The sequence below is a fragment of the Lathyrus oleraceus genome, chromosome 6 (genome assembly GCF_024323335.1).
Source record: "Lathyrus oleraceus cultivar Zhongwan6 chromosome 6, CAAS_Psat_ZW6_1.0, whole genome shotgun sequence".
NCBI lineage: Eukaryota > Viridiplantae > Streptophyta > Magnoliopsida > Fabales > Fabaceae > Lathyrus > Lathyrus oleraceus.
The window spans coordinates 328422113-328434901 of record NC_066584.1 but is presented as its reverse complement, the minus strand read 5'-3'; the positions used below and the strand labels follow the sequence as shown (position 1 = coordinate 328434901).

The 12789-nt window shown below is 33.3% G+C and overlaps 1 protein-coding gene across 2 annotated transcripts; it reads right to left on the bottom strand.

The window, feature by feature from the left end:
* Positions 1-978: 978 nt before the first annotated feature.
* LOC127096845 (phospholipase D zeta 1) lies at positions 979-11810 on the bottom strand. 2 transcript variants are annotated; one of them, XM_051035382.1, is made up of 20 exons: positions 11176-11810; positions 10511-10612; positions 9990-10105; positions 9516-9657; positions 9260-9427; positions 8021-8194; positions 7194-7436; positions 6983-7099; positions 6710-6849; positions 6451-6600; positions 5957-6113; positions 5412-5873; positions 4628-4738; positions 3613-3759; positions 3325-3522; positions 3014-3115; positions 2641-2772; positions 2312-2377; positions 1624-1685; positions 979-1520 (listed from the first exon to the last, which is right to left on the bottom strand). In XM_051035382.1, the coding sequence occupies exons 1-20, from the start codon at positions 11353-11355 to the stop codon at positions 1271-1273; spliced, it is 3219 nt and encodes a 1072-aa protein (XP_050891339.1). In that variant the 5' UTR covers positions 11356-11810; the 3' UTR covers positions 979-1270. The 2 variants fall into 2 exon arrangements, with proteins under 2 accessions (XP_050891339.1, XP_050891340.1); XM_051035383.1 differs by lacking the exon at positions 9990-10105.
* Between the last annotated feature and the right edge of the window lie 979 nt (positions 11811-12789).

Sequence of the window (12789 nt, the reverse complement as noted above, 5' to 3'; positions counted from 1 at the left end):
TGTGTGTTACCTTTGACAGTTTCTTCCTTAATAAATTTCATACAACTTCGAACAATGCCCCGATTGTAATATTGAACTCCATTTTGAACATTTGGTCTCAAACAGTGACTCCTAGTTGCTCTCACCAACGCAGTCATCAGTAGATTTTTATTGCCTTTAAAGACAGAGTTCATTAATTCCACAAGATTTGTTGTCGTGTGACCCCATCGTTGACAATTGTCGAATGCACTAGTCCACTTCTCCACTAGAATATTATCGATCCACCTTAATGCATCTGCATTTGTCAATCTGATTTCTTTGCGGTAATGTAGGAATGATGGTCCGGTTAATACATATCTTGCGTTCACAACTTTTTTCCGAAGTGTCTTGTCTTTGATCTTCCACATGAAGTTTTGAGTGATATGTTTAATACAATAGACATGTGTAGAAGGAGGATCTTGTCAACCGTTATCAAGATTATTGTATACACTCTCAATAGATGTCTGTCTGTCTGAAATCAAACATATGTTATGTTGCGGAGCAACGTGTAATTGAATATTCTTGATAAAGAAACTCCATCAACCAATAGTCTCCCCTTCAACCAGAGCGAAGACAATTGAGAAAATATTGCTGATGTCACCTTGTGCAACTGCCATGAGTAGCGTTCATTTATGTTTCCCGTACAACAATGTTTTATCAATTTGAATAATATATTTGCAGATCACAACGTTTAATGCATGGTTCATACATCCAGAAGAGTCGATGAAATAGTCCAATTTTATTCCTCATAACCCAAACATTACATTTCATTAGATGAAAGAAACAAAAGTCAACGACATGGCTTAGACTCGTATAGTTCTTTAATATTTATCGTAATGTTTTAACGTCAGTGTATGACAATTTAGAAACCATATCATGTGCGACTGAAGTGTTTTCTTTTAAACTCTAAATGAAACAACAAGAACATGCATATGTTGAAGAAACGTATGAGATGCTGAATTCAACCGAAGAAGAATATATATACAATTTCCTTCACATAAAACGAATTAGTACTGTACAAAGTGAATGTTTGTGGGATATACCTAATGCTTTAAACACCTAGGATTCTGCTACCTAGTTCTGAACTGCGCTATTTACAACAATAGTTTTCACACATCTTAAACAACTATGATTTTGCACTATCATTTCCCATAGTAACCAATTCATATCTATATACTTCATCCTTTCTCTTTCAACTTTATATCTTGACAAGTTCTCTCACTCGCATTTTATTATCCAGGTCTTCTGATACTTAATGATATACTTGAGGCGATACATAAAACTCACTTTCAATAACAGCTGGTCTTAAATCTTCCTCACACATGAAATCCAAAGGAAAGGAAACAAGATGTCCCTTTATACACTTCAATCTATCTATCGGGTCTATTGTTTTTCTTTCTCCATTCTCGTGACAGATTAACTTGTCAGGGGATATTCCCAAATCAATGGTGGTTTGGCCAAGTTTTTCCTTCCAGTGGACCATGCTTTGCCGAAGTGTGGCTCTGCTTACATTAGAGGATATTAATAGTGCATAATAATAATTAATAAACTACAAACAAAATGAGACAAAATCACACAGAAGAAAACTGGGGTAAAAATCCACACCTTGAGTGTATCTGATCATTGGGAATGCAAGAAAAGACTTCATGGTATATTCTTGTATTTTCCTGTAACACATACAACAATAATTATACTATAGGAGCAGTGAGTAAAATAAAGTGGTTTCACTAGAGTAAGGTCAACTTGTTAATATGTTTTATTCATTTAAAAATAATATTTTTCTTAAAAGCACGTTTGACCAAAATTAACTTTTAATCCTCCACCATTTTCTATGTCGTGGCATCATCATTAATGATATGGTCGTTGAGCCTAAAAAGTTCAAATTTCTTAAGGCGGCGAGGTTCCACTCCAAGATCGTTAACTTGGTTGTGTGACATCACTGTCACATATTTATGATGATGCTACCTCATAAAAAATGAAGGGGAGTAAAAAAATCCCAAAAGTTGTAGAAAAAGACCAAAAATCCGGTTTTAGAAATGTGAAAACTAAAAAAAATCAAAATATAGAGGTCAAAAGTGCATTTATGCCAAAATATTTTTTTTGTTCTGCCTTCTATATTTCAAAGATCTTACTAGCCATTATTTTGCTATGAAAATGTTGAGCTTAATTATTAAAGTGTAGGGGTTTAAGGGATGATGTGATTCCTTAACAGTTTGATCAGCTAGGAGGATGCTGTTAAGAGGAAATACGCAAACCAGAAAGACACAATATACTAGATCTAGCGAAGCCTAACCTTTGCAGTTGCTGACCACAAATCCTTGTAAGTTGAATCTGCCACTGGATCATTGATTTTATTAATCTGTAATGAGGTAGATTATATTGTCAGGATTTAAACGGATGCACGGATTTGGATTTTTCATTCACTGTTCTCTACAAGATATAGAGAAAAACAAAGGAGATGATTCAATTTTCTGATAAAATAATACTTTGTCAGCATGGTTACTCATGGAAATTATGGTTGAGCACTTGAGCTAGCTAACAATTTGAAACATTGTGTTGTGTGTTCGCTGCAACAATGAGGTATATGCATAGACAAACTCAAATCTAATCATTTTAACTAACCTCTCCGGTATGAAGACCAAGATGTTCAGACCATAGGGAACAGCGGAGGCTATAGGAAAATTTACCAGCCTTCCATGGCTTTCCATTCATCAATGATTCAACATATTCTTTGTCCTCTATAACCACTCCAATCTAGTAGACAAAAGGAAAGAATTAAAGTCATTTTCTAAAATCCAGAAATATATGCTTAATCCTTCCTAAAAAGCACTAGAAACTTTTTTTATACTTAAATTTTAAGAGTCTCGCATCTTATTAACAAGTTTAGTTGAACACATTTTAGAAAATGAAAACAAAAATATTTTTGCAAAGTAAATGGGGAATAAGCTTTTACAAGTAGCAGTTTATAGTGACAAGAAGCAGGTATAAAGTGTACCTCAGAATCTCTTGATCCAAGCAAACTCCGGTCATTTATATTAGATGATCCAATCAAAGCTATACGGTCATCAATTATCATCAACTTACTGTGCACATATACCTGTACAAGTATTGGAATATACATCATACGAAGGAAAACACATGTGTTGTTCAAATCATTATAAAAGCTAAACAATGTGTATTATTGGGTCTATAAGACTAAAACTGCTTTTTCTATAATCATTTCAAGGCCTATTCATAGTCCTGAGTGGAAATATTCAATTAAAACATATATAAAAAAATGTTTCTACAGAAAGGTAACTAAATTACCTGACTTGTAGCCATAGGACCATCTGGATAAAGCCTACCATGAGATCTTAGACCATAAAAGGAAATATAATCATGTGCCTTTCGACCAAGTATAGCTTCAAGATTGTGTAATATGGAGTGCTTTTCTCTAGAAATTGTCCTGTACTGCCAATGTGTCAAGGCTCTCACAGTTGCAGCACCACTATCATCCAGACCACCCTGTTAGTGAGTGATAATTCATAAATGTAAAATATTTAAGCCTACAGAAAAGACGACTGACATTACAAACGAAAGATGAGTAACATTTACCTGAAAGCCAGGCAAGAGGGGCATCACAATTATAACTCTAAAATCTTCATGTTCTTTGTGAGCTTGCAAAATACGCCTGTATATTGCTTCCAAAATACGGTTTTGTATCGTGTCATCCATTGCTAGACCTGATATAAAAAATTGGTTCTGAATTGAAAACAAAAGGAAAAGAAGGGAGAAATGAGTTCATTATTAGTGAAAGTAAGAAATTCGCTGATACTAAACTACTATGCTTTGGGTGCATGTGTAGTTTAAGCAGTCACTCAAAACTTAATTCAATACTTAGACACACTAATATTCCGATAACATGAGTATCTTTGTATTAAGGCTCAAAGTGCAACATGAACATTAGAGGGTACAGTGCAAGTGGTAATAACCCATGAAATGTTTTTAAGAGATGAAGTTCTAACTTCTAAGATCTAACAAAACCATAGTCTGCTATCATGTTATTCTATTTTAAGAATAGTTTGACAAGAAGGTTGATTACTAGTGCTGTTTAACCTTTAGGTGTCACATGTAGCTTGTATAAAAGTCGAAATTTTCATGCTGTCCTTTAATACTTGCAAAATTTGATTACTATCTGTTCTCCCCATAGTCTTTGTCTCCTCGCCAAACGGTCATTATTAAAATGATCCCAAATTCAAAGCTTAGAGATGATGATTTTATATCACTACTTTGGTGCTTGACTTGTCTGTCAAGTGTCAGCCAACTCAATGTAGAGATTGGGACATTGGTACCTGACTGACTAGTATTTACATACATGCTAGATAATAACCCTAAAGGCCTTATATTATTGTATGATGGTCACAGGAAATTTGTTTTCAAAATAGCAATGTCATTCGATCATATATGACATTTACTTTTTTAAGCACGATAAAAGAAAACAATTCCTCCTATATTCAGTATCAGATGCAGAATCAGAAATATATGCTTCATGTTGTTACAATGCTAAGCGGGAGATTGTTATCCATAGAGGCAAGATCAAAGGAAGTCTATTTTCACACAGTTAATTTACCTCAATGTAGATAAAATGCTTTGCCTTTTCAATAAGAGAACAATATGCAGTGTGAATGCTTTCTTCAGGTTGACTTGTTCCAACAGACCACTGGCTTACACTTCTGATTACCTGTAGATTTCACATCCATCCAAGATGGCAGCAGATAAATAGTTATGTAAAACTAAACTAATAAAAATTTAGGACAATAAAAAACTAAGCAATATTTTTTGTTAGACTCTTTACATAAACATAGTTAACAGCTTTAGGTTCTTTGACATGGTTATTGAAGATGCGACATCTGTGAATATAATAGTTTATTTTACAAGTAAAGATAATGATATTTCCAACTTAAATAAAATCAGTAAAATGATTCTTTCTAAAAATTTCTAGGAACATAATTTTGCAAGTTTCATTATATAAGCCCTTACTCTCTATAGTATCTCTTTCCGATCAAATTTATACTTGCAAATTTTGATACAAGTTAAGTTCTTTTCTCCTAATTTGATTATGGTGATATGTCATTCACAAAAAATTTATTCTTCATACTGATATAAATTTTCTCCCCCTAACCTCTAATGAAGAAACAAATATAGATGTTAATCGTACTAAGATGGGTTAGAGAAAAAAAAATGTAAACTTAGTATGAACATATGATATTTATATCCTTCATACCTATAACAAGAGTCATATGTTACTGGTTGGAGTAGAATGTGTTAAGAAAGCCAAACAAACTTATTCAGAAACTGATGCAAATTTGAAATTTTTCACACTAAGCATATAAGAACCGGAAGGCATAACTAACCTGACAGTGACAAGTAGTACGTGGGCCAACTTGTCCATATTCCAAAGTAGTGGCATCATTGGTACCTTTTGGTGTTTCCCACCAACCATCTATAGCATCAACAGTGCATTGAGGCCCAAAGTTAAAAGGAACAACTTCATCTTGAAAGCCTTTCTTCTCGTTATCTGAAACTAAAGTTTCACCTTCCAGATTTTGGGACAATAATGGAGAACTTTCACTGAAATTTCTATGATCTCCATTTGAAGTAACTGCTCCATCAGCTTCTTGAGGTAAAAGTAACGGTATGTCTTGCAATGGAGATTGTGAGGAAAATGAATCATGCCTGTCAATTTTTTTCTTGTTGTCTTCATCTTTCTCGTCATCAATGTCAATCTCTTTGCTTCTTCCCATGTAATGTGGGATGACCATGTGATGGTGAGGCATAAGTAAAGGAATTTCATGTTCATTTGGAGCTTTAGTTCTCTATGATATGTTTTGCCAAGTAAGAGAGGATGACAATAAAAAATGAACTATTTAAGAGTAAGTACACATCATTTAGTATATACCTTAGCATGATTCCAACGTTGAACAAAGTGCCGAGCAATGTCACGGCAGGGAGGTCCCCAGAGAGCACAATGAACATCATGCCATGGCATACGTGGATATTTTTGGCGATCGAATTCATCTGTCATGGTGTCTTCCCATGAGTTTGGTTCAGATTCCCTATACATGAATAAAAATTACAGAAATCAACTCTCTAAAACATGATGGAAATAAGGTGCCAAGCGACCAATCACTCATAAGCAACAGGGATGACTTTTCATTCCTATGCCTAAGGATTTCATCACTTATCAACCAAATCTATGATTAAATTCAACTTCTCATTCTTATGGATGTAATACATTGTACATATAACACACGTCTAAATCCTTACAAGGGACCACACAGCATAAACAGTTAAGGAGCCTGAACATTTTATTTTGAAACAAATACTTGTATGCAGTGGACTATATTGAAAAATTATTAATTTTTAATTGCATAAATAGGAAAAAAGAATTACCTTGGATTGTAATAGTCCTTTCCGGGCCATATTACAGAGGGGCTATCACCCACTCTGTGTTCAGGTGTGTCATATCGTCCAAAGCTTAAATCTAATCCTCCAAGAAAGCAAACCTTGTAATCAATAATTACAAGCTTTTCATGGTGCGACCTGTAAGAAACCAAGTCAACACTAATCATATACTCATGCATAAGATCCACCTGAATCTATACCAAGTTAATTTTCACACTTCATTTATTTATCAACAAACAGTACATACCATAAATACACACCAGAAGCAAAATGGTCGGGATAGCGTAATACCCTCACATTTTCATGAATTTTTAGCAGTCTTCTCATACTGTACAAGCTGTTGATTTTCAAAGCTATAGAAACCTCCTTGTAAAGAAGCACATAGATCTGTAGACCCATTCAATAGCATAAGCTGATAAGCATGATTCTCCTTTATGTTATTCATTCTTATAAAGCATATAAGCAGATGAATATGGACAAAACAAATGAAACTGACTCTGCCGATGAGAATAATGTGTACCTGAACCCCTTGTTTAGCTTTTTCTTCCAATAAAGAGTCTAACCTAAAGGTAGGAAAACTATCAAAAGGCCTCCTCAGGTATAGCTCTGGGCACAGCCACCAACCTGTTATGAAGATCTGCAGCCAATTCCACATTTCTTATCATTGAGAATTGAACTGCAACACCAAAGCAATTTAAATATACTATTGTTAAACAATGGAAAACATGTACCTCTGATTTTGCATCTTGAATAGAAGAAGCAATTGCTTCAAATGCTGCTTCTCCATCTACAAACCATTGGGCTTGGCTCCCATCTACAGTCAAACCTCTTATGGGAGCAAATGAACCAAAGCGATGAGGACAACACCAACCCTCCATAGGCCTTAGACCAGCTTCATTAATCGCAGTAACCCAAGTTTGAACTTTAGCACTGCTGATAGTTCTCAAGCATATACTTCTGTTTCCACTAGTAACCTATTAATAATTTCAAAAAATTATTTTGTTATCATTAGTTTTATCCAATATATAAACTAAACTCTTCTGTGAACTCATAAGGCAAAAAAATATTCTAAATTAAAGTTGATGATCGTGATTTTGTATGGTTAATGAGAAATTGAAAAAGATAATTGGGAACATTATATGTCTCGAGATGACAACAATTCTTTGATCTTCTTTAAATTAAGCTCTAGTATCATCATATTAGTTGGAGTAGTACAATAACTGAAGTTTTTGAATCAATTTGGAGGTTATCATCTCGAACACGACATAACTAAATCCATTTGTCTGAACATTGAAGAATAAGTTATGCTGAATCTAGAATATTCAATTTAGATTCCAACCAACAAACAATCAAAAATTCAAAACCAAATCCCGGTGATAAATATATAATATAACAAGAAAACAAAAAACAGTTATATCATCATCATACTTTTGTAATGACAGGTCAATCTAGTTGCTTTGACTGAAGGAGACAACAAAGTAGACAAAGTCCATAAGAGATTTAACTATTTTTAATCTTCAAGTTAAAAAAAGTTCCATAAGATACAAAATTGGATCACCTTAAATGTGTAACGCAGAGGATTGCGTTCCTTTATAGGTTCGGCTAAATATATTTTGGTCTCTCCTTTTCCGGGCGAGGATGGAAGGACATCAAACGTAATTATATCCAGTGGCCTGTTGTTGAAGGGATCATCCAGCAAGGCCAAAAACCCAGGTTTCAAAACAGCCCATACCTGGGAGCAGAAAATGTAATCTAGATTAAAAAAAACTAGGTTCCAAATGAGGAAAAAAGAGTTGCAAGAGAACATACATAACTATAAAGTGGAATTTCTCCAGAGGAATTGGATGTTTAAATCTGTTCCATATTCCTACTTTAATTATCATATCAAATCTTATAAAATTTTCTGTCAGAGATATAATATTAAATCATATACATCATTATGTCTCATCATCTAATAGCTTAAGCTTTGAGGATTATTGGTTGATGACAAATACTATCAATTAATGTTAACCAAAATTCATAGATCTTGATCTACTAAACAAAACAAGAAAAGATAGGTCTCGCTTGCCTAATATTCTGTATATATTGACAGTAATTCTAATTGGTTAGAGGTAATAACATTTATAGCCAATGGAATCTAGGAGATTACTATAAAATGTGTAACCACAATATGATCACTAATATTCAGTATTTCTGTTGATCACACCCTTACTTTTCTCCATGTTACATATGTTTCTGGTATGGAAAATGCTGTGTTCGCTTTTCTGTGTTTCCTATGCCGCAGATTGCGAATGCATATCATTGCCATAATGTCATTTTTTTTACCAAGAAAATCCTAGAGAGAAATCATGTAATGGCAACTAATTATATTTTGAAACTAAATTCAATCTACCATTGCATGCCTGGCATTGGAGCATTCGACCTCGAAACTTAGTTAGATGGAAGATGTGACTGCAAATGTTCATAATAAAGGTACGAATTAAAATGTTGAATTATATTCCACTAAGTCTAGAGAACATAAGATAATTAAATAAGTACTTAAAAGACTACGTCAGCAATTTTTTTAATCCAAAGATCAAGGTAAAGTATTGGGCATGTTAAAATTTTGAAGTTAATGTTAAAAAATAAAAAGAAAGCCTTGAATCCAAAGGTCTGGCTGGTTAGATTAATTCAGTTCAGAGCTACACCTGCATTTAACTTTGGAAAAATATGCACCCAAACAAACTACGCTATTGATTATCACCCAAAAAAGCAGAAAAAATAAAAATGAAAAACAGAAAAAACTCTAGAACCAAACCTTCTTCCAATTGTTATCACAAAAGTGAAACCAGTGACATGGAAAGCAAGTTATATTTGCATCCTGAGAAAGATTTAACAAATGCTTCACCGTTACATATCCCTCTCTCAGCTTTGGACCATACTCTTGTAAAAAAGATAGCTTGGAGACCTCCAAAAACTTGCAGACCTATAATCCAAAGCCATATTTTAGCTCCGTAAAATACACATTACATACAGAGTAATTAAGAATCATACTGCAAAGCTTCACTTGTTACCTCTCGAGAATTGACAATCTCTAGGTTTCCTAAAAAGAGATCCAAATACTTCTGCATTGTAACTTTGGCTCTGTCTGCAACCGACTGCTGGCCCCCTAGTGACGGACGAATTATTGATAGGGCAGCAACTGATGGGACATATCTGTACAAAGAAAAACATATTTATAAGTACATTTCTTTAAGCCCTCTTTGAGAAATAAAACCTAAAGAAACTAAAGCTACTAAATTGTGAAGGGTTTTACTTTGTATTATAGCTTAGTGCTAGAAATAAATTACATAAACTATATATCTAAATAATGTTTGGAAAGGCTAATAATATTTAATGCAGTCTAAACGTTAGCCCCTTTTTCCCCTGCTTCTCCTTTGTAAGAATCAACTGTCTTATGCTTTGCCTAAATTCTTCAATGAAAGATTTGGTCCAACAACTAAGAATAAGTTATTCTAATGCTAGTCATTACATTCCTGTCATAATACCTATTTTTAACACTGTCTTCATGATGTATTGGTACAGCACCATCATCAGGTTCTTCATCATCTTGCACCATTACCGTTTGATCTACTATTCCTAAGCTATGAAGCCATTCTTTTACCTATAACAATTTTTTTTAATAAAATATCAGACGGAATCATATCAATCATAATGAAGGAAACTCAAGCTATTAAACATATGTATCCTCACATAACAAAACAAAGTGAGACAATAATGATCTAGTTATGAAACATATATATTATATAGATGTGTGAATTGTGTCATCCCATGTAGCACCGATACTTTTGATCGAATATCCGGTGTCCAACACCGACATATGTGATTACATTCTGCGACACTTCTGATCAAATGTGTATGTAGTGTACAACACCAATATATGTGATTACAATACATTAATCTATTTTTTCAAACTATTGATTGGCGTCGGTGTACCAGTATTGATACTATTCATAGGTGGGATCACAATGAACAAAAAGAAACATTACTGCAAAATAAAAATTGCAACCTGCTCTTGCTTGTCATGAAATTCTTCAATTATTGCACGTTTCCGCAATGCAAACTGTAAATAGAGAACTTGTGATGCTTTCTTCCTTAATCGCCACTTGAACTGTGAAATACAAATCAAAGTTATTGCCTTAACATTGGTCAGATAGGAGCTGCATGCACAGCTTCTTGTAACATAATTCAAACATAAAAAAGTTCCAGTTAGCCAAAACAAAAGGAAATAATCAAATAAATTAAAGGGTTATTTAATATTCATAAGTGAACGATCGTAAAAGGCCCCTCAATGATTATACTAGCAATTCTTAATTAATCAATATCATAAAATAAATTTAAAAAAGTACATATTCATATATTGAAACCAACAACAATTATTTAATTTAGTAAAAAAAAACAATTAACTGTACTAAAATAATATCTATTTGAATAAGCAAAATAACCAATATTCATAAAGAGCTATTATAGTTTTTCATTTCCAGGCATAACAATTCGATTGGCATAACGTGGCAAAGGAAACGGTTATTCCCTGAAAACTCGGTTTTGAACAATACTCAGCAAAACCAAACTATCGCAATTGGATCAACTTTCCCGCTAAAATTTACCAAATAATTTTCGTCAAGAAACAAAGAAAAACAAAATGAACAGAAAAATGTAAACAAATTAGCATGCCTGTTTATACTGCAACTCAATTGTATAAGAAAGGAGAATCGGACTTATTTCACCGGTCTCCGGCCGCGAAACGGAAACGATACTGGCTTTGGGAAGTTCGTCGAAAATCCTCGGAGGTTCACCGCATTGCTGGGAGGATGACACTCGATCGGACGGTTGGATCAACGGCTCAGACGACATCGATCGGAATCAAAATCAATTTCAATTTCAGAGAGAGGTAATTCTACAGTGGAATCGTTTGAGCCAGAACTACACAAGTACACAGCACGTTACTTTCTTATTTAAGAAATGAATATGAAAATAGCATGAGAAGAGAAGCATAGTGGTTTTTATTCGCAGTTCTTAGAGGTTTCCATTTTTTAAATACTTATTGCAATTAAAATAATAAATATTTTAAATGATTGGAATAAGAATATTTTAGGTGCTAGGCGTAAAAGGTACTACTGTGGAAAAATATTTGTGTACTATATCATTAATTAAAATGTAGTCTATATGATTGAATGCAAGTGAAGTTGCAAAGGCTAAAAAAGAAGGAAAAGGACTATATATGAATTTGCATTAATTAAAAATTAAAATGTTGCATGCAGGTGCTGGTTTTGTGGTAATAATGATAAGTCTTGTTTTTTTCAATATTGAAGGGTAATAATGAGAAGAGGCGAAATTGAAGCACATTGTTGTTGTTGTTGGTGGCTGCTGCGGGGTGCACATGGGATATCCTTTAGTTTAGATGAGAATATCCAAGTTTGATACTTGTTATTAAGAATATGCCAAAGTTTCATATGATTGATATTCCTTAGTATTAACAAACTCATTCAAGCTTACCTAATAATACCATTGGAATCGGCATCTTGCCTCACTTGGTGTTATTCTTTAGAATTTTATATTTGTTTTTAGTACTGTAATACGTAATTAAATAAATAAATAATTAATTATTTTTAGTTTTAATACTTCTAGTTATATAATTTTTGCTTTTATCATTCATATTTCGACTAGCCTGCACACATATTGATTTTTCCATTATAATAAATTTATGGAACTATAAACTCAATATCTTTTTACTTTAATTTTAGATATACGCAAGAAACACATTCTAAGTTAGTATCGAGATACATGTTTTCTTTTGCACAAAATATAGTCCTATATGTTAGAATTAAACCTCAATCTTTGAGATCATTTGAATCAATCTTGATTGAACGAGAATTAACTTTTTTGATTGATTATACCTCTCGTTCTTCAGTCATCACTTGAGTGATTCAACCACACTTTGATTGCAAGATGATTTCACCGTATAATGATTTGATGAAAGGAGATAATTTAAGAGAGAAAAGAGAGAAATATGAAAATTAAGGTTTTTGTGAAAAGAGAAATTTATTTAATGAATTTGAGTTACTCTTCGTTGTTATACAAACATATGATACCTCCTTATTTATAGCTGAGATTACTTACACCTCAAACAATCTCTAACTGACTTAATTGTTACAAAAACAAAATGCTAAGTTTAACTCTATCGAAGCTAACTCCTTCGACAACTATTTACTTGGACTACTATCAAATACATTCAGCTTCGACTCTATTGAAACTTACAGGCATGCTTAACACAAAGAGTTACATATT